Genomic DNA, 25,329 nt, shown 5'->3' with positions numbered 1-25,329 from the left:
CGTGACTGCCTCCTGACAGTGGTCTACGGTATCATCTGTGGCTGTCCCACCCAAGTCGAGGAAACCAGGGCATGGGCAGCCGGAGGAACTCCAAAACAGAGCTGGAGACTTCAGCAGTCAGGTGAGATCGCGACTATCCTAAAAGGATCCACTCCCACAGTCCCAGAGACATGAACCTCCTGCCAAAAAACTGAACCTGAATCAAGCCACATCTGCGAGGCTGAGCGACTCTCAGGGTCCTGCCCGCCAAGAACCAACAACTTCCCTCTCAATAAACGGTACTCCACTACGTGGCTCCGCCCTCGAAGCGCAGACACCGCCCCCCTCTGCGCGGCTCGGCCTCAGCCCCCGCCCCCATCCCGCCTGCGTGGCCCCGCCCCGGGTCCCTGCCTCCACTAGCTCCGCCCTTAGATCCCCGCCTCTCCCGCAGAGTGGCCGCCTTTCAGGATGTCGCGCTTAGGCCCCGCCTTCCTCCGCGTGATGGTCTCAGCCTGCGCCGCACGACCGTGGCACGTCGAGCGTCACAGGCCCCGCCCATTGGACACGCCGGCGCGGTGCGAGCTCCCCGACTCCGGCCATGGCGCTGGCAGGTGCACCTGAGGTGATCCGGGCGGCGCAGAAAGACGATTACTACCTGGGAGGCCTGCGGAGCGCGGCGGGTAGCGCGCTGCACAGCCTAGCGGGTGAGCGCCCCGGGCACCCAGGCAGGCGGCAGCTCCGAAGCCCCTTAGGAAAGCGAGGATCAAAACAGACTTACACACTGCAGGTCTCTGCGCCGGGCAGCGCCTGCTCAGTGTTCCCAAACATTTGCCCGTTTACGTCCCATAGGTCCCTACAGGTTGGAGCTAACGTTGTTACTCTTACAGGGAGGCACGTGCATGTCTCCCGAAAGGTCTCACAGGCAGGGTTTTGGGAGAGCCGAGCTTTGATACTACCTAGACTTTCCTGAGGGCTCCGGAGTTACAGCACAGTTCCTCACTCAAGGCAGTTACAGCTGAGCGGTTCTTAGGAGATGGCCTTCCCTCGGAGGCATTCGTGTCAACCAGGTGGGGAGAGAGGGCAGGGCAGGGAAGCAGAGGAGCCTAACAGAGCGAGAAGTGGTGGAGGGTCGCCCTAGAAGAGGAGGGATTTGACCTGGACCTTAAACCACCCCCCAACCCGGGTTGGGGAGAGAATTTCACTGAGCCCACTTCACATCCCCAGAGATAATATTTTTCTCCTCTCAGGTGCAAAGAAATGGCTGGAATGGAGGAAAGAGATCGAACTGCTCTCAGACATAGCCTACTTTGGCCTCACTACAATTGCAGGTAGCAGTACTTGGCAGGTCCTTGGCACCGAGGGGCCCACAATCCACCCAACCCTCTGAGCAGCTCCTGGAGTTCACCTGCATGTAGCCTCAGGGAAGGAAGACCCTGACCAGACAGACTGCCCTAGTGCCTCTAGAGGCTAGCACTCAGCCCTTCTCCAGGACATCCTACACCTCCCCCTCGCTGAAGACCCAATCCAGGGCCTGTGCTTGCTAGACAAGGCAAACTTAGTCTACCACTGAGCTAAATCCCCAACCCCAGGACCCACTTCTCAGTGGCAAAAGGCAAGTCAGTACAGACCCATCGCATACTGGCCACTAAACCCTTTCTAAGTCCTTTAGAAAGAAGCCGTGGTAAGGGCCTCCGGTCACCAATGCCAACTCAACACCCAGCAAGGAAGGCAGAGTGCCTATGCCATAGATGCCAGGAGAGGGCATTGTGGGTAGCCTGCCCATCCCCCCTCCCCTGTGGACTACACTCTGGGTGGTGGGAGACAAGGCATACACCAAGTGTCTACACTGTAAGACATCCTGAGAAGTGCTGAGCTCTTCAGGGCAAAACACCATGTCTGGGGTGGAGGGGGGGCACTTCCTGGTCAGACAAAGCAAGTGACCATACACTGAAGAGGCCTCTCTCGGGAGACAGGTCTTAACCTCGTATGAGACATCGCAAGACACAGACAAAGGAAGAGGCTGGCTGCGGGCCATGACCACACACGCTGGGGGCAGAGGTTGCTACAAACAGGGTCATGGTGAGACACGTGGGAAGAGTAGTTCAAGGTGCGCCATGGGCCTGGCTCTGCCTTCTGCGGGTGCAAGGAGAAAAAGACTTTGCCAGGTTGGACAACTACAAGCTAGCTTTTGGCAGGGGTAGGCTTGAGGGTGTGACTCCATGTGACACTGTCAGGTAAGCAGCTGACCCTTCACCTCATGCTTAGGACTAACCAGATCCACGCTGAGCCATCGTCTGGAAGGTAGGGAGCCACAAGACTGGATCCCATCACTTGGACAAGGGGGTAGGGGCAGGAGGGACTGGAAACCGGGCATGAGTCAGACTGGAGAGAGCAGGACGCGACAGGGGAAGCAAGGGCCCTTCTTAAAGAAGAGTGGTAGTCTGAGTCACACCATGAGATCACAGGAAGACCACGGTGGATTTAACAAGAAGTCATGTTGACCTTGGCTAGGTCTCACGGTGACAGCCTGGAGGGGCTGGTTCCGGGGTGACTGATGATGCTTGAGGGGCGGGCAGGGGAGCAGTAGCACGCTGGCCTGGACCCTCACCTTTGTGTATTGATCCTCAGGCTACCAGACACTCGGAGAGGAGTACGTGGGGATCATCCAAGTGGACCCGTCCCAGAAGCGTGTGCCCTCCGGGCTCCGCCGTGGGGTGCTGGTTGCACTGCATGCTGTCTTGCCCTACCTGCTGGACAAGGCGCTGCTGCCCCTGGAGCAGGAGCTACAAGCCGATGGTGAAGGTGCACGGGCTTCACAGGGAAGTCTGCTGTCTGGAGGACGCAGCCGATCAGGGGCAAGGCGCTGGGTGCGTCACCATGTGTCCACCCTGACTGAACAGCAACGGAGGACGCTCCAGCGGACAGTCTTTATCCTCAGACAGGGCCTCGCCTGCCTCCATCGGTTCCATGTTGCTTGGTTTTATATCCATGGTGCCTTCTATCACCTGGCCAAGAGGCTAGCAGGGATCAGCTACGTAAGTAGCCATGCCAAGGGGGACTAATTATGGGCTGGGGCCCTCTGGGCAGCCTCTTTGAGACCCATGCTGATGGCATCATCACAGCCAACTGTGGTTTCCAAGTTGGAACTGAAACCCTGTGCTTGGGAAAGAGCACTTTGTTCAGTTGTATTTTCCTAAAAGTTCCAGGGAGTGCCGTTTCCAAACACTGAAAGTAGAAGCGAGTCCTTTCCTCCCTACAACCATCATGCATGCAGCAGCAGAGCTAGGCACGGACTGAGTGGACTTAGGTCTAGCTCCACAGTAGTTTTCATAGTATTGGCCTGTGGCTATGTCACTTCACTGCTTAGGGGGATGGTGTCAAGTGAAGGTTCTAGCCCACAGGTAGGCCTTTTCCGTTCACCCCTGCCTACAGCAGCCCTGCCAGAAAGGCAAGGTCTTGGGGCTTGGTCTGAGGAATATTCATTCAGTGGCCCACATCACCGTATCACACCACTGGCCACAGACCTTGGCAGTACTAAACCTTGTTGTTGCGTCTGGCTGCCTCTGGCCTCTTCACACCCTGGCTTTGTATCAATGCCTTGCATCCTATTACCCCACCCCACCCCAAAAAACCTCCTCTTAGGGATTAACTCCATGCCCGCCCGACACCCACCAGAGGTGTTCAAAGTTCCTGTCAGGGGGAACCACATGCCATCTTCCTCCAGTCAAACTACCCCTCCTACATACCCTCATCATACAACCATAGTCTGGTCTCAGGTTTAACCTCCCTCAGTGCTGCCAGACAAGGAGTTATCCAACAAAACTCTCCCCAGGAGTCACTTAGTTGAGCAGCTGTGCCTCTCTCCCTAATGGCTGCTGAATGTTAGACACTGGGTTTGTGACAGGGCCTGCTAGTCTGTGAGCCTGAGGCATAGTGTGCCCTGGTGTCATTTCCCTGCTAGTAAGGGTTAGGAGGTGGAGGACAGCAAGGCTCTGCTCTGTTGTGATGCGGATGGGAGTTGTATCACTAACTACAGCAGAGGCAAGGACAAGGTCTTGCCACAGGGGACTCAGTAAAGGGAACAGCATCTGCCTGTCCAGGTTTCCCTCACTATTCCCCATTCTACTCTTCCTCAAGCTCCTCCTCTTCCTCTGACATGGTCCCCAAACAGCTCCAGAATCCTCACCCATTTTCCTGGCCCATCTAAGCCTCCTGGCTCAGTTCATGTCTAATGCTTAAAGGTCAACCTATAATTTGGGTTCTCCCTGACTACTTAAAACTTGAGCCCATTTTCCTGGTTGGTTCTTGTTCTCTGAACACTCCCAGTGCTAAGGGGAGGCCTGGCTGAACCCCCAGCAGACAAGAGGCCAGGTCCTAGGGGGATCCTGATGGTGTCAGGGGTGGGGGGGTTACCTGTCTTAACAGCTCCGAACTCGACGCTTGCCTGGAGAGGACCTGAGAGCTCGTACAAGCTACCGACTACTGGGACTCGTCTCCCTGTTGCATCTGGCACTGTCCATGGGGCTACAGTTGTATAGCTTCAGGCAGAAGCAGCGAGCCAGGAAGGAGTGGAGGCTGCACCGCAACCTGTCCCACCGCAGGTGTGCAGGGGGCTTGAGGTACTTTGGCATGCCCTGAGATTGTGATGGATGCACTCACCTGAGTTGTGTCCTCGCCCCCATAGGAGTTCCCTGGAAGACAGAGCTGTTTGCAGAAACCCACTATGCACCCTGTGCTTGGAGGAACGAAGACACTCCACGGCTACACCTTGTGGCCACCTCTTCTGCTGGGAGTGCATTACAGAGTGGTGCAACACTAAGGCATGTATGCTCCCAGGCCTTTGACCCTGGGCAGTTATGCTACCCCACATCCCAGACCTCTCTGGAATTGGGTGTAGAGAGGTGGTCATCTTGTTAAAATGAATGAATCACCCTTGAGGTTGACGTTCCCAGTCAGAGGGAAGCTGACAGGTGCACAGATCAGGTTGCACTTAACCATAGGCTTGCCTTGCTTCCTGGTGTGCTCAGCACACTTAGGATGCTAGTGCATGTGCACACACCAAGCTGTCCCTGTGTGCCACTGAACCATTTCCAACAGGACAGGTGCCCAAAGCACACTGCTTCCTATAAGCAGCAGGGCCCTGGTTGGCCTGTCTAGCCAGTGAGCCGCTGCCCTGGCTAAAAGCCGGGGCTACAATCCAGAAGGAACTTTATGTGGCTGCAGCCCTGCTGTTAAGAAGTAGGCGTCCTGGGCTGCAGTACAGAAAACACAGGCATTCACACTGCTAAGTCAGCAGTTTACATAGTGGGTGTTCCCAGGTGCCAGCATGTGTAAGTGTGGAATGTATGTCCTCCTTCCTCATACAGATGGCAGAACAAGTACTGTCTCTTGAGAGGAGCAAGTACCTGGGTGCGTCTAAAGTTCTATAAGGGAGAGACCAGAATAGCACACATGGCCTGATGTCTTTTACTGATGGGAAGACATGACAGAGGCTCAGTCAGAAAGTAAAGCCCAGGAAAGGCACCAGAAATTCGACATTCATAGGTATCTAGGGTAGATGGGCACAGCTCTGCTGAGTCAGCACTGGCCCATACCTAACCCCACTAGGACTCAGACCCTGGAGGCTGTTTTCTGGTTGACTTACAGCTATGCATGTGTGGAACATGAAGAGATGCAATGGGGATCAGGGCCAGATACAGCAAACAGCTATTGTGACACACACCTCCCCCCCCTACAGACAGAGTGTCCCCTGTGCAGGGAGAAGTTCCCACCCCAGAAGCTGGTCTACCTGAGGCACTACCGCTGACCGGGACAGATCATCACCAAACAGCTCCAAGAAGTGGATGGAAGTTCACAGAGTTTATCCTCAGAACTGTGGTTGTACAGAAATATAAAATCCTCACTGTTGTCATGTAAGCTACTAGTTACCTGGGAAGAGCAAGGGTCGGGGCAAATGGACAATACTGCATATGGGACAGGAGAGTTTATTGCCCCTTATTTATTATGACTTCTTCTGAGTCTCCGGAGGTGGTGGGGCCCTTCCCTTCCCAAGCCACACTGTTGAGAACTGCTTCACAAGTTGGGGGTGTTTTGCTCAGGTCTGTATGAGAGGCAGGGCCGAGGGTTAGGTTGGAAGTGCAGCACTACAGCGTGGGCTCCACACCCACAAGTCAGCACTCCTCCTAACGCACTTGCCACATGCTTATTAACTCGTGTCCCCAACTCCTTAAGGAAATGAAGGTCTCCATCTGGGCCTAATGGGTAGGAATGGGGGCTCGCTGAGTTACAGATCTTTTTTTTTTCAATTGTATGAAGGTGGGCACATGCCACGGCACATGTATGGAGATCAGAGAACAACTTGCAGGGGTTGGTTCTTTTTATGAAGTGTTTCAGGGCGTAAGTTCAGGTTGGGCTGGGCAGCAGCATCTTTACTTGTCAAACATCTCGCCGACCTGGCAGAGTTGGCTTGAATGAGTTTTCTCCTCTAAACCAACTTCCATGTGTCCTGAGATACTAGTCCTCTAAGGAAGTTTGGTGAGTTGAATCTGCTTGGAGGCCTGGATGAACAAGTGTGACCTGCTTATCCAATGTCACTTATGTGTCCAGTTCCCTCTTGGCTTGTCCCTAGCTTCTTGCCTCCATTTGACATTTCCAAGCTGACAAAGACAGTCTGGAATATCTTTAAGAGACTAATTCTACAGAAAAGGTACATTAAGAACAGATCCAGCTGGGCAGTGGTGGCACACACCTTTAATCCCAGCACTTAGGAGGCAGAAGCAGGTGGATCTGAGTTCAAGGCCAACCTGGTCTATAGAGCAAGTTCCAGGACAACCAACCAGGGCTACACAGAGAAACTGGGTCTCAAAAAAACCCCAAAAAACAAAGACAAAAAAAAAAAATCTAGAAAGACTTCATAAAATAGTGTGAAGATATCTATAATTAGTGAATAGGGCTGAAGCCCAGCCACCAGCAATGGTGTTTGATGTCACAATGTTCCTTGACAAGGTCCCCTTACCAAGAGCAGGAACCTTTCCTCTAGGGGGAGCAGGGGGCCAAGACTGACACAAAGTAACTTCAGGGACCCTATGGGAAGACAAAGTTCCTGTGGGAACCTGGAACACAATTCTGCAGTCATCTAGAGTACCCCATTTGTAAATCACTGCTCTGGCCAGGTACACCCAACTTTCTTTCCATCATCTGTTGAGACTAGTCAGTGATATGGAAAATATAAACAAAAATGTCCAGATTTGAATCCACATGCTCACGTAGAAAAGAAACTTAGAACATCGTTAGAAAATGACAGGTTGAATGTACAAAATGTGGCCTAAAAGGACCATCATAGTGTCAGCAAAAGGATCCTAGATGACTGACTTACTCAGCATCTAAAATTGTAGGATGGATGAGAAACACAACTAAGGAGAGTTCTGAAGAGGTCACAGCCTGGGAGAAAAAGCCTACTTGCACCTGACAGCCTCTCTCCCTCCTATGCCTATGGTGTCTGCTCTGTCCTGGTGCTCCTTGGCACAATGGCTCCCCTCCTACAGCTGTAAACAGCAGGGTGTGCTTCAATGAGATGACTAGTGGTGCAGACGGAGACTACACAAGCAAGGGACACTTTCTTTAATAAAGTTGGAATTTAAAAGTCACTTAGTAAAATGTTTAAAGAGTATTATTTTATCACATCAAAAAGTTTGACATGCGAGGGCTTCTTTTTTTCCCCATAAAAAATAAAAGGCCATGTGACAAACCCCAAACCTGGTGTGCTCTAGCTAGTTCTGGTTCCTTAGAAGTTGTTGCATGAGAACAAGTTTAAATTAATCAAAAGAAAAATATGTTACGTATCAAAGGAAAGTGTCAAAATAATCTCAAACAATTAAAATATAATATATATTTATAATTCCAGGCCCTCAAAAGCAATCATGGTAGTTAAGAACAAAGTTTTGAGTCATTATGATAGAGGCCAACTTGAAAAACATCTCTAGTGAGATGAGATTCAGAAACTGGCATGAGAACCCCACAGAGATATGTGAAAATCACCATCAAAGTGTTACATTCTTTTTCACACACAGGAAGCAGGCTGGCATGTCCCTCTGGCACAGAGGAGTGGCCTCAGCGTGGTCAGGAAGGCAGGGCTGCACTCCCATCCTCCCTCCCGCTCTCTTGAGCTGCCACCCGCCTGACCTCCCAAGCCTACAGTTCACTATAATTCTGTCCACTTCAAACACATGAACATCACTGAAAAAGAAATCAATGCAATTTGGTTTAAATGCCAGTTTCTTCAAGAACCTGATATTTCAGATACAAATCATTGAGGCTCCTCATAAAAAGAAAATTCAACTTCCTCATAATCAACTACTTTATGTGAAGAAAAAGGCATTGTTACAATGGCTCAAAACCGTTCTTGAATACGTGTGACAGATTCAGTCCAGCTTCTAACTAGCAAATGTCTTGCCCACGTCCTCCTTCCCTTTGTATCTCCTCTTTCCGTGTGTGAATGGTATGTACCGGTATTTAATCATGTGCTGGGAAAACAAACACACAAACAAACTTGAGTTACTTCAGAACAGTTTCCTGCTTAGCCCTTCCCTAGATCTGAATAACCAAAGGCACCCCTCCTCTGCTTCTGCCTATCACAACTGATGTTGTGGGGTTAGCGCTGTGCTCCATAGGCTCTGACACACTAGAGGCCTGTCTGAAATCCCAACATCCGGAAAGCATTTCACGAGCCTGTTTACAAAGAAATAGGGAAAGCACAGGAAGGGTGCAGCTACACCACCAATCTGAGGCTGTGCCAAAACACTCTAGCAGGCTACCACAGGACCTTGAGCTCGGAGCTAGAGAGCCACTGAGGCACTGCAGGCCCAACCTGGCCCTACCCAGGGCCTTCCTACTCAGCTGTCAGCAACCTTTGAGGAAGGACCTGCGCTCACAGGGGCTTGTAGTCTGGGACTCAGTGGCCTTGGCCAGAGGCCAAGCACAGATCAGTCATCACACACAAGAGGCAATGCCCAGCACTAAGACCCGAGCATGCTTTCCCAGGGACACTGCAGTCACGGGCTGGTAGCCATCACCTTGCATAGCAGTGCTGCTATCTTTACCTTTATTTGCCTCTTCATTGTGATACAGAAAAGCATGATGAAGTACATCACCAGGATCGGCCAGAACACTGGAACGTTAAAAGCCTCGAAGAAGGTACAGATCATAGCCACAAGAATGCCTTTTGTAGCTGCATGCCTTAAAGCAAAAGGAGAAATTAATATGGCCTGTAGGTAGCATCAGGCACCTGTCCACCCGTTCTGACCTCCACAAACACCCCTGCCTTTGTCTGATCAGATGTGACTACTAGAGATATGTCTGGAGTAATGTAGTGTCGTCACAGCCTGTGTGTACTACACTGAACCACAACCAAGTCCTCTCAGCCTTCTGAAAGCTAAGGCTTCTTAAACTCATGCAAAGTAAAACACCCCAGCTAAAGCCAAGGCACCTCATGTTTGCACCTGGAACTACCATCTGAAGCAATAACCTAGGCCCTGGGCCTGGCAGTGGGAGTCTTGAGAAAACACAGTGCCATCCCACCAGGGCACACAGCCCTGCCACCGTCATCACACCTCTAGGCAGGCTCTAACCCTGAAGCCCCCACAGGCTCTTCTTTCCTACAGAACAACATCTAAGTTCCTTGGGGGCTTCTTGTCCACCTTCTGTTTCCTCTCCCAGATCATATCCCACGCTATTGCTCCATGCACAGCACCAGAGCTGCAGAGTCAAGAACTCAGTTTGCTCACTCAATTTACTGAGCCAATAAAGACTTTGGCTCCTTTGGTCCTCCAGGGGCAGATGGTTCAAAAGACAGGCCAAGAGGCCACAGTTTTGACCTTTTGACAGACGGTCATAAAAGGAGCTACACTATACCTACTTATATGTATGCCATTACTCTCTTCCTGGTCTCTCAGCACCTCCAAGGTGTCTGCTCTGTGAAAGGCCTAACCTTCCCAGGGTGGCCTTGAATGAACAGGCACAGGGCCTGGAAAACAGCTCTTAAGACCCTTCATTCTGGAACCATCATCATCTAGTAACTCTAGACTACTGTGCCAACACAAGAGAAAACACTGTCCAGTGGTGGTCCTGTGACCCACTCCATACCCAAGGCAGCTATTACCTTTTAGATTAATGCACACAACATGCAAACAAAGCACAACAAAATTCTCATTTTGTTAAAAACCAATAACTAAGTGGAACAAAACTGGTCTATTTTCATAGCCCAAGTATCTTCCACAAAAGCCTTGAAGAAATAAAGGGATGACTGTTCAGGAGAAATGACTTCCAGGTGTAGACAAGAAGGTAAGCAGTGGGCAACAATGCTGGATTTCTTTACAATACCTAACCCTGACCATTACACAACGTATGTGTGCCAAAATGTCACTCCACATGCACCATATACGGACAATTATTTTGTGCTTGTAAAAATAAGACATATAGATAGATATATGTATTTTACTGTTCAGTAGAAAAAAAATCACTCACCAAAATTTGAATTCTGGAAGCCTTCGAATGAAGGGACGAAACTCCTCATTCTGTTTGGTTGGTAATGAAGGACCGTCATCTGAAAGTTAGAGCACCAGCTGGAGATGAAATATCAGCTTCTTACCTTTGGATCTCTGCCCCCACTTACAAGTCTTCCCTAAATGCTTCTGAACTGTGCCTCACACATGGCAACAAACTGCATTCAGCCAGATAAAGTGTGGGGTCTGCAGGCAACTCCCAGTGAGACTTGTTTTATAAAAGACTTGTGCACTCTTTAAGCGCATAATTCAACTTCACACAGATTTTTCATTTGTTGTACTATATAGTTATATAAATTAAGACAAACTGACATTTACATGAAACAAGCAGAAAAGAGAGAAAGTATGCTATGTAGTGGTGCATGCCTCTAATCCTACCACTTGAGAGGCAGAAACACTATGAGTTCATGGCCAGCATGGAGTACACAGAAATCCATTATCACAATAAAATAAGAAGTGTCACTGAGATGGCTCAGCAGATAAAAACACTTGGCTGCCAAACCAACAATCCCTGGCACCCACATGGTAGGAGAAAACCAAATCCTGCAAGTCCTCTGATTTCCACATGTGACATAAACATTAAAAAAAAAAAAAAAAAAAAAAAACGGGTGGTGATGATGCACACCTTTAATCCCAGAGGTAAGCAGATCTCTGAGTTCAAGGCCAGTCTGGTCTACAGAACAAGTTCCAGGACAGCCAGGGCTACACAGAGAAATGCTGTCTCTAAAAAACAAAAAACGAAAAAAGGAAAAAACAAATGCAGGCAAGACTCTCCTTGTCCACAAAACCTATGGAGAGCCTATGCACCAGGACTACCAAGTGCAAGGCCTCTTTTCATCTATCCTGGAATCTACAGGAAATGCTACCAAGTCTCGCTAAATGGCGACAGGCTTCTAATCATCCAATCTTAAATCAGCATTGGAACAGTTCCTCCAAGGAAGCAGAATCCCTGTTCGCTGTCAGCCACAATCCAAAGTTGGCCTCACCTGGGGACAACATAAACCCATAAGCCTGGTACAAAAACACACCAAGAACATTTCAACTCAGAAGCCAGGGAGCAGTCAATACCCTCAGCCTGGAGTAGTTCCTGGCAACCGGGGTCCTACTGATCTGTGCTACATTTCTGCTGTACACTTCTCTATTTTTCTGATCACACCAGAGGGTGCCTAACAGTGGATTCTGAGGCAGGAAGCAGAGGAGCAGACCCCCGCCCTGCTCATGTGTGCTTTGCTTGCAGTGTGACTTGGGATGTGTTATTTAACCCCAGTACTTCAGTTTCTCCCTAAGCAAAATGGAGATAAAGAGTGAACCTTTTCACAGCTGCACAGGGTTTAATGAGTAATCCTATAGACAAATTCATCCGGATCCAGACATCACAAGCACATACAAATATCGCAAGCCCAGGTCCAAGTGTTCTCAAACCCATGGACTGTCCCAAAAGAATGCAGAGGCACAGAGCAGCAGCCTGGATGGCTCCCCAACAGCCCCCACAGTACCTGAGTCTTCCATCAAGGAAGGGTCCACTTTGGGAGAGAGAAACGCTATGAAAAGGTTTAGGTGGTAAATTCCCAAGGCATAGGTCACAATGTACCAACCCTGGAAGAGAAGGAAAGCCATCATGAATGAGCAACCCAGCCACTGCCAGCTGGAACCAGTTCACTAAGCCTAGACCCATGAAGTCCTGTTGCACTGTGAACACAGTTTACTCAAGGTGACATGGTGAGAACTTACCTCAACTTACCTATGACCCAGATAACAAACTTAAAGGGTCCAGCTAAATGTGCATGACAATCAGTCCTGACCAAGACTAGCTATGGCAGAAGAGAAAGCTTTCCTCAACAGACACACTGCCCTGCCCCACAGGGCTAATGTGGGCTGGGCGCCTGGGTGACATTCAAGTGTACTCCTGGCCTCAAAATCTGCTGTGAGCAAACCGGTTCACAAGGAGTCTACAACAGAATGCCAGCTATCACTATACACACGGCAGCTGGCAGTCCTCTGTAGACAGCCTTAAAACACTTCACTTGGAGAGTCGGCCTCCTCACAGAGGAGAAAAACCCAGAACCAGACCCAGGAAATCAAGAAAAAAGTGCACCTGTGCATTCTTTCCTTCCTTCCTTTCTTTTTTGGTTCAAGACAGGGTTTCTCTCTGTAGCCCTGGCTGTCCTGGAACTCATCACTCTGTAGACTAGGCTGGCCTCAAACTCACAGATGAGCCTGCCTCTGCCTCCAGTGCTGAGATTAAAGGCCTGAACCATACACCAGGTGAGAAATCAAGAGTAAAATTTTCAAGCCCAACTTTGCAAAGACAAAGAACTGGGAACCCCTGCAGTCCTACATTAGCACACTAAAGCATCAAGCTTACCCTAGTTGACTTCTAGAACTGAATCACACACCTTAAATGCTTGTACTTTCATACAAACCAAAGGAAACTTTTCTGCCTAAAAAAAAATTCAAGTCAGACAACTAGAAACTAGATGTAAGTCAATTTTATGCACATATGCTATCATGTTGCAAAGCCAAGCTTTGTTTGAGGAATGCCAGGTCAGGCATAAATCTGATTCAGAACAGAGTACAACCAACCTGTGTGCCATGCCCCACCCCCACCCCAGGCTGCCAGTCCAGTCTTTCCACTAGTGAATCGACCAAGTTCCAATGAACAGTAACTCAACGTTAACTTCGAACATGTGGGACCGATCAAGTCCTTTTAGAATAAACCAGAGGGTAGCCTACCACCACCATGCCATGCTAAACCAACACTGTGTCTACTCAGGAATAAATTCAACATGAAAACAATCAAGGACAAGTTTCTACCGTATGCATTCACTACCGTATGCATTTAAGAATGCATACGGTAGTGAATGCATCAATTAATCCAGTAAATAAATGCGTTGCCTTGTGTCCTTATGTCCTTCTAAACACTGGATGGCTAGATGGATGAATGGAAAGAAGGAGCTTTAAATGAGGAAATAACTTTCCATAGCTGCAGAGGAAAAAAAGTACTGGAGACGAGGCCTCTAAGCTGCCTTCCTCTGGACTTACAGACACCGAAAAGCTTCCAACCCAGGTCTGCAAGGAATTCTTGGAAACCAAGTGTCTAACTAGGAAGCAATAAAAAGTCTGAGCAGCAGCCACCTGTTCCAGGCATCCACAGTCAGCCCACAGATCTGCAGAACTGCCTAAGCTACCCTATCTATTCCCCTCTTAGTGTTTCTTTAGCTGCACAGAAGTAGCTCAGACACAGCTAAACCCAGGTGAATGCCAAAGTTCACTCATGGCACCGAGTCTATAACACTCCATTCAAGAATGCAAGAGTCATACTGAAGCTTTTCTTACATTTCCCACCAACCTGAAAATAATTATTACAGACCACATCCTTTAATATACATCCAGTCCACACCCCAACCAACAGCATATTTAGACAATGTGAAAACAGTTGAGGCCACACTCACCTGTAACAGGTAAACTCTAATCATGTAGACAAAACTCAGGCCCAGTGTCACAACCCACCGGACAGCTGTGTAGGGGGTAGACTTGTCCAGCCAGGACTGATAAATCTGTTAAGACAAGAATTAAAGGCATAGCATCATCCCACAACTCCCACTGTACTACAAAGTACACTTTCTGTTATACTTAAAACAGCAAAAGGGCCTGGCGTTGGTGGCACACGCCTTTAATCCCAGCACTCGGGAGGCAGAGGCAGGCAGATCTTTGTGAGTTTGAGGCCAGCCTGGTGTACAGAGAGTTCCAGGACAGGCTCCAAAACAATACAGAGAAACCCTGTCTCCAAAAACCAAAAAAAAAAAAAAAAAAAAAAAACAACAACAACAAAAAGGTTATGTAATATACACCAGCATGAAGCACTGACTACCTACCATTAATCCAAGATTTACCTGCAATAGTTCCTGAAACAGAACCAATTCTTAAGGAAAAAACATTCTAAAATAATCAAGCATAAAACACTGTTCTACAGCATTAGCCCAGAAACATCATTACAAAGACGACCAACTTCACCACAAAGAGAGGACTTGGGCTGCAAAGGAAAAAGCACACATCTTAAATTCACCATCCCATACTATAAGACTCACGGCTCAAATCCTACCCCAGAATCTATTTTCCCAAGGGGTCTGTCCCTGCCCCAGATGTGCTCTCTCGAGATTCCAGGACCTTGCACTTGCCCAGCAGGCCTGTACTGGTCCTGTCTGCCCCCACCAGTAAGTGGCCGGTCACAGCTTGACTTGCTGGCAGCCAGAGCGTGTGTGTAGACATACCAAAGCAGCCACAGCCATTACTAAGGAAACCCTTGGTTTTTCTATAAACATACACTTCCTGTACACAAAGATATGTTTTACATTTTAATTTTGAAATATAACTTTAAGTTTTGATTATAGCATTTTAAACTATGTATCTTAGCCTTAGTCATCCTGGAACTTACTTTGTAGAACAGGATGGCTTTGAACTCAGAGATCCGCCTGCCTCTGCCTCCTGAATGCTGGGATTAAAGGTGTGTGCCACCACCCGGCAAAAGTTTAATGTTTTTAATTGGGCCACTTCAGCTTATTGACTCAGACTTTCAGACATAGTGAGTGTAAGGCAGACTCAAACACAGCCATACATAGTGACCTAAATCTCCCTGAGCCAACATGAAAGGCTCACACACTCAGGAAACAACACCCAACAGGCACATGAAGGCCAACAAGGGGCGAGGTGTGCCAGGACGAGTGGATACAGTGGCAGGTTAAGGAGAACGGGAAGAGACCATTGCTATCTGCACTGATGAGAGATAAGGATTTTAGCATTTTTAAAGGTCATGGGGGAAAAGAAAAGCAGCAGCAGCAAAACAAAAACAGATGGGGTCGCCACTGTCCAGACCCCTCTACCTGACGACTTTCTGGAATGTGTATGCAGGCACTCATGGTGAAGAGCCAAAACCTGAAAGTTTTGTCCACCCAGGACAAGTTGTAGCTTAGCTTCCCTTTGTGAAACAGCAAACTCACCCTTCAGGAGGATTTATCAGGAGTCACAGTTTCTCTTCCAAAATTTCTATTAATTTCTACAAATCCACTCACCTGTCCAAGCCGTGTGAAAAATCTGTACACCACTGAGGGCTTCCCATGGACAGAGTCTCCAACACTGTCCCCTTCAGACATTCTGTAACTGAGATAAACACAAGAGACTTTAAAAATAAAAAGCATTTGGGGGTGTGAAAGTGTTCCCCTCTACTGACCAGTCTGTCAAGAAGTTCTTAAGACTTGACATTTCATCCAAAGCATTTCTTTGGGTTTTCACCAAACATCCTGTCTTCTCCATATTCTGCCCTGGATCTATACTCCCAGAGCCAGGTCCTCTCCCTATCAACAAGGCTAGCAGGCAGCCATCTATCCCTGCCCCTGCTTCTTCTCTGGCAACTAAAGGTTACCCTAACTGCCCCTAGCCATTTCAACATGCTGCTGGGATCCCAGGCAGAATTCACCACAGAACCTAGACACCTAAGAAAATCATCATTACCCACAATTTCACAGAGGACAAACCTCCAGCAGACCAAGGCAAGACAGCAGCTCAGGCCCAGCCTGACATCCAGCTCTTCAGATATGGACTCAGGGAAACTGCTAGGTGATAGGGCCTTTGTCATCTATCCTACTTGGAAGGTGGGGAGGGAAAATCTTATGGTCCTGGGCCTCTCAAAGCTGTGTGTAGAACCTGCCCCACCTCCTTCTGGTACAATGAAAGCGAATCAACAAACTGTGATTCAAGTGTGACTTCAATCTGCCTTAGCAGACTCTCTGGCTGCTACCATCAGACTCAGGTTCATATGTAAGATGATGCTCTCTTTATTTAAAACTACACATAGAGGTAGACTTCAATCTGCAGCAAGTCTTGAGCTTGGTCTCAGCTCCCAAAGTAGGCAATATGAGGCTCACAGTAGGGCAGCAGGGCTGTAAGTCCTACACTTCCAGCCTATCCTCTGTGTGAACACTGGGGAAATCTTCTGGAAGATGTCGGTGGCCTCACAAATCTTAAGTCTTCTCTGCAGTTACACAGGTCAGACTCACGTCTGCATTGAGGGCTATGAATGTGCCTCCATTTCCTGGATCGACTGAGCACAGTGCTCAGAGCTGGCCAAGAGACTGAGAGTGCCCTTTGGTCTCGGGTACATTGCATAAACTAGATGTACACAATTTAACTGAAAAACCTAGCTATGGCTCTCCTTTCTGGAGGTACATTTTTACACTTTATGGGGGATTCCACATTTAATAGAGGCCACATTAGAATGTACTACTTAGAGTGGTTATGGCCATTCACCTTAAGCTAAAACCCAGCCTACAGAAGGCTGTCTTAGACATATTCTTTACCCTCTGGTACACGCAAATGTTCCCTTAATTTACAGTGTTTACCACTAAAACACATTTGCTCATATTGAGACAAGAGTGATACTGAAAAGAAAATGCTAGGCCTGGTGGTATACACCTTTAATCCTAGTACTCAGGAGGCAGAGAGGCAGGTAAGTTTGAGGTCTGCTTGGTCTACATAGTTCCAGACCAGCCTATCTATATAATGAGACCATTTCAAAGAAAAAAAAAAAAAGACAGGGTTATTCCTTTAAAGTATGTACTCTACGCTGAGCTGACAGCTTATAACTCTGGGTCAGACGATACTAGGAAACCTACCAAAAACACAATAGTCAAGTTTTGATTATCAGACAAACATTGATCTGCATCTTGATTAAACTCACTGCCAGTAACAACCTGTGAGAAGCAGCATACCAAGATTGAGAGTGTGACCTTTGGAGTCCCACTGTCTGCTTCAGATCGCAACACCGCACTTTGCAGTGGTGTGACCTGGGAAGGCTAATGAAGAATGCCTGGGGCTGGCATCTGGAAAATGGGATGAGATCCTCACTGCCTTCCTCGAAGGGTTCCTATGAGGATCTGGTGGCAGCCTGTGCTGAAGCTTCAGAGCCCGGCTCCAAGCAAGTGCCAGCCCCTCAACACGCCAGCCCCGTTCCTGGATTAGGGAGGTCCTCGTACCAGCTGTCCAGCTGCAGTCCTCGTCGCTCAGACAAAAGGTCAGAGAGGCCCTTCAAGCTGTCCAAACTGACTGCCAGTCCCATGTCACATCACTGTTTCTATTTCCTTTAACAACTGTTTCCAGAGCTGATCGGTGGTGGCCCTTCACCTTTAATCCCAGCACTTGGGAGGCAGAGCCAGGCAGATCTCTGCGAGTTCAAGGCCAGCCTGGTCTACTAGAGCTAGTTCCATGACAGTCTCCAAAGCTACAGAGAAACCCTGTCTCAAAAGCCAAAGCAAACAAACAACAACAACAAAACCAACAGTTTTCCAATTCTTTTCTACTAATCTCTCAGCTTCCTCCCACTAGCATGCAAGCTGCTTGAGGGAGCCTGTCTAGTTTTTAGACGGGCATCACAACCTGCAGGGCTTGCCACGGACTACTGAAACTGTTCTGCGTTCAGTCACAAAAAGGCAAGAAGAAAGACTGTTCTAAGGTAGACCAGTACCACACACAGAACACACACACACACACACACACACACACACCCGTGCCTTGTTCTAGAGTCCATTATTTGGCTAGTTTCTGTACTCCATCACTCCTAAGTTAAGAATGCGGGAGCTGGAGCGATGGCTCAGGAGTTAAAAACACTGACTGCTATTCCAAAGGACATGGGTTCAATTCCGAGCACCCAGAGTGGTAAAATTAAAACATAAAAAAAAAAGAAAAGAAAAGAAAAAAGAATACGGCAGAGAGGAGAAAGCTCTCTGTATAGCATCAGGGGTCACTGCCTCCTGACCAAGGAGTAGCACCTGCACACTCCAAGAGTTGCTCCCTCTTTGACAGCCCTTCCAGACCTGGCCTGTGAGCTCTTCCGTGCCTGGGCCCCTCCCACCTTGGAGGATGATCACCTAGGATCTCCCTCAGGCCTTTTTTCACACTCTACACAGCCAATCCCCCACCACCCGACAAGGCAGGACCAGTTGAAAACTACACACACACACACACACACAAAAGCAGTTCCAACTACTCCCTATTCTTAAGAATCGAGGAAGGAACGCCACTGGGCGTTCTTAAGGTGGACAGCCCTCTTTGCACTGATAGCCTTGCCAAGGAAGACAATGTAGCCTTATTAGCACGATGCTGAAGGTACAGCCTGGAGAGCCGGGGGAGAGAGGGGAGGGTGAGGGTTTACTTTCTTAACGTCACCACATATATAATCTAGAGCCACTTAAAAACAGCTCCCCCTACACGTGTGCCCCGAAACCGAACACGGCGGTGGGGTAGCAAGAGGGAGGGCACTTTAACGCGTGCCCGCCCGGGACTCTCCGCGCTGTGCGGGCAGCAGCAGCCAGGCCACCTTCCTCCAATGTCCCACGGCCGCGGGGGGCAGCACTCGTCAGTTCCCTCGCGGGAGCCCTCCCGGGACATGGGGCCGGCCCTCTGGCAACCCCTCACCAGGCTCCCAGGCACTGCCCGGCCCCGCCCGCCCGCTCATGGCCTTGACAGTCCAGAGGAAGGCGGTGCTGTGCCGCCCGGCCAGGTTCGCGCCACCAGCCCACCCCCAGCACCTCGCAGCTCCGCTGCAGCCGAGCCGCGGTCTCCCTCACGGCTGCGGGAGGAGGATGGCGGGGCAGGGCGGCCGCCAGAGCTCGGCTCGGGATCCGGGAAGCTGCACAGGCACTTCCGTCCCGTCCTGCGGCGCCGCCTCCAGCCGCCAAGATGGCCGCGGGGCGGGGCCCCCAAGCTCCAACCATTTCCGCTTCCTGTGTGGACGCCGAGGCCGTTGGCGGGAGTGCTTCCCGGCGGAAGGACAGGGCCGGCGGAAACGCGCCGTGCTGCGCAGGCGCCTGAGTGTCCTCAGGCTCCGGGACCGGAAGCCGTCGCTGCAGAGGTTACGGTCGCCCAGACAGAGCCTGGGGCCACGCCCCGTGGCAACCGGAAGCCAATAGCAAGAGACTTTGTGGTTGCTCGGAAACCCTTGGCGGCAAGATGGCGGCGACCGGCGGTCGGACCGCGGCTTCGCCCCAGCTGAGCCGGCAGTCGCCGGGGCGGCCGCCGCGAGACGGTACGAGCTGCGTCTCCCCTCTGGAGGCTGGGTCGCTTAGGAGGGCGAGGCTGGTGCTTGAGGCCAAGCCAGGCATGAACCCTGTTCTCCAGACGGGCCCCGATGGCGTGCGGGTGTCCGGCAGGCGTGGAAAAGGCTGCAGGCTCGCCCGCGGCCAGCCTGCCCTGCGTGAGGAGGGGCGGGTAGAGCCGAGGTCGGGAATGGGCAGGGTGAACGCGCAAGGCCTGGGGATGCGGGTTGATGGGAAGGGAAATTGTCCTAAAACGGGAGAGACGGGGTCGATATGAAGGCAGCTCTCTGTCCATCCAGGGAGCTGAGAGGTGGGGGTTGGGTATGGTGTCTCAGAGCCGCATAATCAAGATGAGGCTAGCCAGGAGTCCTTAGGGGTAAGTGTGGAATTTTGGTCCCGCGGGGACGAGAGGACGGTGAAGGTCCTGGAAGGGTGAGCTCCTCTCCGCATCCTCACCAAGACTCCTCCTCTGCTTCTCCGTCCTCACCACCACCCAAGAGCCTGCGATCGGTTTTTGTCCGAGCCTCGTCTCGCCGGCCCTGCCTTACCCTTGGTGCCTGTCCATGTTGCAAAAACCAAGGAAAAGGGGGGGGGGGCGTGCCGACAATAAGCAGAACTGAGCCGCATACACCATGAGCAGTTAGTCAAGGTGAAGCCTGCTGTCGTGAGTTGGAAGGGTTGAGAGACTAGAAATGGCCTGCAGACGTCTGCAGACCCCTAGCAGCTCTCCACCCACCCACCCCCGCCCCATCTCTGTGTCTATTGATGTCTAACGGTCACTCCGTTTCTCCTTTCCATACGCAGGCTACGGCGTATACGTATACCCAAATTCTTTCTTCCGTTACGAAGGCGAGTGGAAGGGAGGAAAGTTACATGGTAAGAAGCTCCTGGCCATTCCAGAAGCCATAACCTTACAACTCAGAGCCAGTGTTCTGAGAAGCCTGGGCAGACAGGCAGAAACGCACCAAGCCCCGGAACAACAACACTTGTACCTGCACGCTGGTACCACTTTGCCGCAATCATGCAGGGACCAGTGTGAGACCGGTTCCTGCATGCTGGGAGCTCACCGTATGCTGGTGGGTGATGGAACTATTGGTGAGAGGGGGATAGAGTAGGGCAGTGGATCCAAGTCTCTGTCTCGTGTGTGTGTGTGTGTGTGTGTGTGTGTGTGTGTTATGTGGTGGAGGGTGTGCATGGGTGTGTTTCTCACACACGCCATCATGGCATGCTGGATGCTTGTTGTGGAACATCCAGGCTCCTAATCTTCAGCCTGAGTTTCTGTGTATTCCAAAAGAAATCAAGAAACAAAACAGGTAAACAAGGGAGAGAAAATTTCTGCTCTTCCCATCACGTCTGTGGCCATGGCAGCATTACAGTTTATAGAAAACCACCAGACAAAAGCCAGAAGATCTGTAGATTTTGCTGTGAGACATCGGATCTCTTGGTTCCTGGGGCAAAGCAACTGTGTACTCATCAGGCTTCTTCCTGTTACCTTTCTTTAGCATGGATGGTCTGTTATATGTTCCCAAGTTAAAGTTACATACAAGCAAGGCATTATGGTTTGTTTCTGTCATAAAAAAAATGACAAGATAGCAGTGGTACACACCTTTAAGCCCAGCACTCAGGAGACAGAGGCAGGTGTATCTCTGAGTTCCTGGCCAGCTTGGTCTACAGAGCTAGTTCCAAGACAGCCAGAGCTATACAAAGAAACCCTATTTCGAAAAGAAAAAAAAAAAAAAAGGAAAAATAAATAGCCAGCCGTTGGCCTTGTCTGCAGGGCAATTTACAGGACAGCCAGGACTATACAGAGAAAAACGAAAAAATGACCATATTTTTAGAAAACCTAAGCAATAGAGGAAAGAAGTATAAAATAAACATCCCCTGGAATGGCCCACACACATACCAGAAAAATGCTGGGTCTAGACTTTCTAGTGTCTGGACTTCCTGGATTTTTTTCAATTTGTTGATTCTGCTTACTTAGTGTACTAGAGAGGTTTTCATATCTACTGGCTACCAAAATGGTCTTCTCCTTTTTTTAAAAAATAATTTATTTATTTTCATTTTATTTGCACCAGTGTTTTGCCTGCATTTATATCTTGTGTGGGGTGTCAGACCCTGAAGTTACAGACAGTTGTGACCTGCCATGTGGGTGCTGGGAGTTGAACCTGGGTCCTCTGGAAGAGCAGTTAGTGCTCCTAACCACTGAGCCATGTCTCCAACCCCTTTTCTCTTTTATTTGTTTTGTTTTGTGTTTGTGTTTGTTTTGAGACACAATCTTGCTATATAGCTCAGGCTAGCCTTGAACCTGAAACCCTTTTGCCTCAGCCTCCCCAAATGTACCACTGCACCCAAACTCTACTACTAATGTTTTCCTGTGAAACCAGGGCCTGTACGTGTTAGACTGTGTCCTCAGCACCTTTCACCTTTTGTTGTGTTTTTATTAGACAGATGCTTTTTTTTTTTTTTTTGTCTTTGTTTTGATCTGATTTCTGTTTCTCAAGACAGGGTTTCTCTTTGTAGCCCTGGCTGTCCTGGAACTGGCTATATAGATTAGGCTGACCTCAAACTCATAGAGACCAATCTGCCTCTGCCTCCTGATTACTGGAATTAAAGGTGTGAGCTGCCACTGCCCGGCACACAGATGTTTCTTATTCTTGCACTACTGTCCCTGTAAGCAGGCACTAGCACTCATATTTAAAACTATTGTCAGAGCTACATGAAGAACACCCACTGTTTAAAAAATATTTTTATTTTATGTACATTGGTGTTTTCCTTGCATGTATGTCTGTGTGAGGGTTCCAGATTCCCTGGAACTGGAGTTACAGACAGTTTTGAGCTGTCGTGTGAGTGTTAGGAATTGAACCTGGGTTCTCTGGAAGAACAGCCAGTGTTCTTAACCACTGAGCCACCTCTCCAGCCATGAGCACCCACTTTTTTGTTGTTGGTGGTGGTGGTGGTTTTTTTGGTTTTTCAAGACAGGGTTTTTCTCTGTGGCTTTGGAGACTGTCCTGGAGCTAGCTCTAGTATACCAGCCTGGTCTCGAATTCACACAGATCTGCCTGCCTCTGTCTCCCAAGAGCTGGGACTAAAGCCGTGCGCCACCACCGCCCAGCTTGAGCACCCACTTTTAAGAAAGATGGCTCAGAAGTTATTGTTCTTGCAGAGGACCAGAGTTTGGATCCCAGCACCTACATTTCAGTAGCTTGTAACAGCCCATAACTCTGGTTCCAGGGGACCTGACACCCATTTCCAGTCTCCATGGGCACACTTGTGCATGGGCACATGTGTGTACGGTCCTGTTTCCTCATGTGAATAGAGGCAGGGTCTCATTTGCACAGTTCATGCCTCTGTGGTCATCGCAACTGAGGAGCTGGCATGCAGGAATGTTTCGGTGGGTTGTTTTGTTTGTAGGAGTTTCCACTGTGTTGCCCAGGTTGGCTCAGACTCCTGAGTAGCTAGATTACAGACACACACCACCATAGCAACTGAGGTTTTCACTCTGGAAAAAAAAAACAAGCCCAACCAGCATGGGTTGGTCTGCAGTCACTCCCACTCACCACCTGACTGCACATTGATTTCTCTTACCAGGTCATGGGAAGCTATTGCTTAAAGATGGAAGTTATTATGAAGGTGAATTTGTGGATGGAGAAATCACTGGAGAAGGCTACCAACACTGGGCCTGGTCAGGTTAGCATTGGGCATAGGTGGGCTATTGACTGTGTTCCCATAAACTCTGCAAGAGTTTATGGACACACAAAATGCTGTGTGTAAACAGGGGACCTCAGGTTCTACAAATGAGAAAATAACAGCGTGCAGGCTAGGGCAAGGCAGTGTGAGGCCCAGAACTTAGATGACCTCTATGCCCGTGAAAGGCCTAGCCTAGTGAAAAGATGTCCTGGGGTCTCCTAGTTGAGGCTCTGAGCACTTACCTCTATAGACAACTTGTTCTTCTCCTTAACACCTAGTTGAAATAAAGGTTTATCATCCGAAAACTACAGTTTTGTTTTCTCTGCATTAAAGATATTTTTGGCCAGACATGGTGACAAATACCTTTAATACCAACACTCATATTTTAGTCATGCTTTATGTATCCTTGGATGGGCAAACTGCTCCATGGTTTGCACACCAGTGACCAGGGGTATTTCCGGGAGTTTTAGGCCTCACAGTAAGCAGGTTGCTGGTGCTCAGCTCAGGGGAGCTTTTCTTTTGGGCTCAGCATTCAGTTGTTGGTTTGTTTTGTTTTCTGAGACGGTGTTTCTCTGTAGCTTTGGAGCCTGTCCTGGAGCTCTCGCTCTGCAGACCGAGCTGTCCTGGAGCTCACTGTGTAGACTGGGCTGGCCTCTCATTCAGTTGCTGTTAAAGAGCTGGGAAAGAAAGCTCATCCTTCACTGTGCCACAGGGAGGGTTTCAGGACGGACTGCCATCCCAGCCAGGACAGGAAACACTAGTCTACTGCACTGTCTCCTTCCTCCCTCACAGTCCACACCAAAGACTAAGACCAAGAGACAGACACCAGCCAGATGTTGTAGCCCACACCTTTAATCCCAGCACTCAGAAGGCAAAGGCAGACTGTTTTACACATAGAGACAGAGACCTCCATTTGAAAAAGGCGCCTCAAGCCAGGCGGTGGTGGTGCACACCTTTCATCCCAACATTTGGGAGGCAGAGGCAGGCAGATTTTTGAGCTGGAGGCCAACCTGGTCTACTGATTGAGCTCCATGACAGCCAGGGTTACACAGAGAAACCCTGTCTCAAAAAAACTTAAAAAAAAAAAAAAAGAAGGAAAGAAAAGAAAATGGCGTCTCCACTGCCATTCGTTCAGGCTCAGCCAAGAAACAGAAAACAGCCTGATTCTTCCCTCTTGTCTACACCAGGAAACACCTACTCTGGACAGTTCGTTTTAGGAGAGCCTCAAGGACATGGCGTCATGAAGTACAAAGCCGGAGGTTACTATGAAGGGGAGTTCTTCCGAGGTCTCAGGGAAGGTCTGGTGCCCAGGGGCTTGGGGGCCTACGTGTGCTCAGGCGGCAAAGCCACTAGCATAGCCTGTCTGAATTTAGAGCTGGAGAAAGGCAGGAATTGGCACCCCCCCCCCTTTCTGCCCACAGCGCAGTTCAGCCAGTCAGGGCCTATGTACAGGAAGCAGCTGCTTAGCATGTCCTGGGACACACGTGTCATACTTGAGCTGTACCATCCACCACTTACAGGTTAAAACAGTACACAGTCGTTTAATGGTAATCATGGCACCTCCGGGTTGGCCAGACCCACTCTCCCAAGGTCCCCATGACCCTGGAACTCTCAGGTCCCCCTAGGGCCTGAGTCTTTCACTTCCCCTGTGGTCTGCAAGCCAAAGAGGATAAGAGGCATATTGAAGGGGTGCCTGTGCCTTTGGGCACTGTAAAAAATGCCCTGCCTTTGCTGTAGACCATACCCTGTAAATGAACCTAGCAGGTTCTATTGTGGATGGATGTACAGGGACTTCCTTTTCCTTCTCCAGGTTTGCTGGAGTTAGGGATCAGAGATACCCTTTAGTTTGTGAATTATCTAGAGCCTGAGAGTATTGACATTTAACCAGGCCACATCTTCATTCACATTTCCCTGCCCTATGAAGTTGACAAACCTTGCAGGGGAACTCGGGCAGAGCACTCCTGTGCTTACCATGTACAGTCTTAATTCCGAGACATAAAAACACACATGCAGGTGGA

General features: G+C 49.5%; 3 protein-coding genes across 7 annotated transcripts in view; 2 read left to right on the top strand and 1 right to left on the bottom strand.

Moving 5' to 3' along the window:
• The first annotated feature begins 524 nt into the window (after window positions 1–524).
• Pex10 (peroxisomal biogenesis factor 10) lies at window positions 525–7,625 on the top strand. Its single transcript, XM_005079245.4, has 6 exons — window positions 525–683; window positions 1,227–1,307; window positions 2,608–3,014; window positions 4,405–4,580; window positions 4,664–4,799; window positions 5,717–7,625. The coding sequence occupies exons 1-6, from the start codon at window positions 578–580 to the stop codon at window positions 5,783–5,785; spliced, it is 975 nt and encodes a 324-aa protein (XP_005079302.1). The 5' UTR covers window positions 525–577; the 3' UTR covers window positions 5,786–7,625.
• On the bottom strand, window positions 7,585–19,285 carry Rer1 (retention in endoplasmic reticulum sorting receptor 1). The gene is made up of 7 exons (XM_013120063.3): window positions 19,118–19,285; window positions 15,608–15,695; window positions 13,991–14,095; window positions 12,035–12,134; window positions 10,501–10,579; window positions 9,078–9,213; window positions 7,585–8,501 (listed from the first exon to the last, which is right to left on the bottom strand). Exons 2-7 carry the CDS (start codon window positions 15,686–15,688, stop codon window positions 8,412–8,414), a joined length of 591 nt encoding a protein of 196 aa, XP_012975517.2. The 5' UTR covers window positions 15,689–15,695; window positions 19,118–19,285; the 3' UTR covers window positions 7,585–8,411.
• A 212-nt stretch (window positions 19,286–19,497) lies between these two features.
• Window positions 19,498–25,329, top strand: part of Morn1 (MORN repeat containing 1) — a 59,986-nt gene continuing 54,154 nt past the window's right edge. For 2 of the 5 annotated variants that reach the window (XM_021232559.2, XM_013119959.3), the window contains exons 1-4: window positions 19,498–19,614; window positions 20,429–20,500; window positions 23,213–23,311; window positions 24,499–24,609. In XM_021232559.2, the coding sequence (XP_021088218.1) occupies window positions 19,539–19,614; window positions 20,429–20,500; window positions 23,213–23,311; window positions 24,499–24,609 (358 nt within the window). In that variant the 5' untranslated portion in view covers window positions 19,498–19,538. The remainder of the gene's footprint in view (window positions 19,615–20,428; window positions 20,501–23,212; window positions 23,312–24,498; window positions 24,610–25,329) is intronic. The other 3 variants (XM_021232558.2, XM_040735100.1, XM_040735099.1) reach the window with 3 other exon arrangements.

Source organism: Mesocricetus auratus, unplaced genomic scaffold, assembly GCF_017639785.1.
Source record: "Mesocricetus auratus isolate SY011 unplaced genomic scaffold, BCM_Maur_2.0 Super-Scaffold_100042, whole genome shotgun sequence".
Taxonomy (NCBI): domain Eukaryota; kingdom Metazoa; phylum Chordata; class Mammalia; order Rodentia; family Cricetidae; genus Mesocricetus; species Mesocricetus auratus.
The sequence above is the reverse complement of the archived record's forward strand: the minus strand, read 5'-3'. Positions and strand labels throughout refer to the sequence as shown.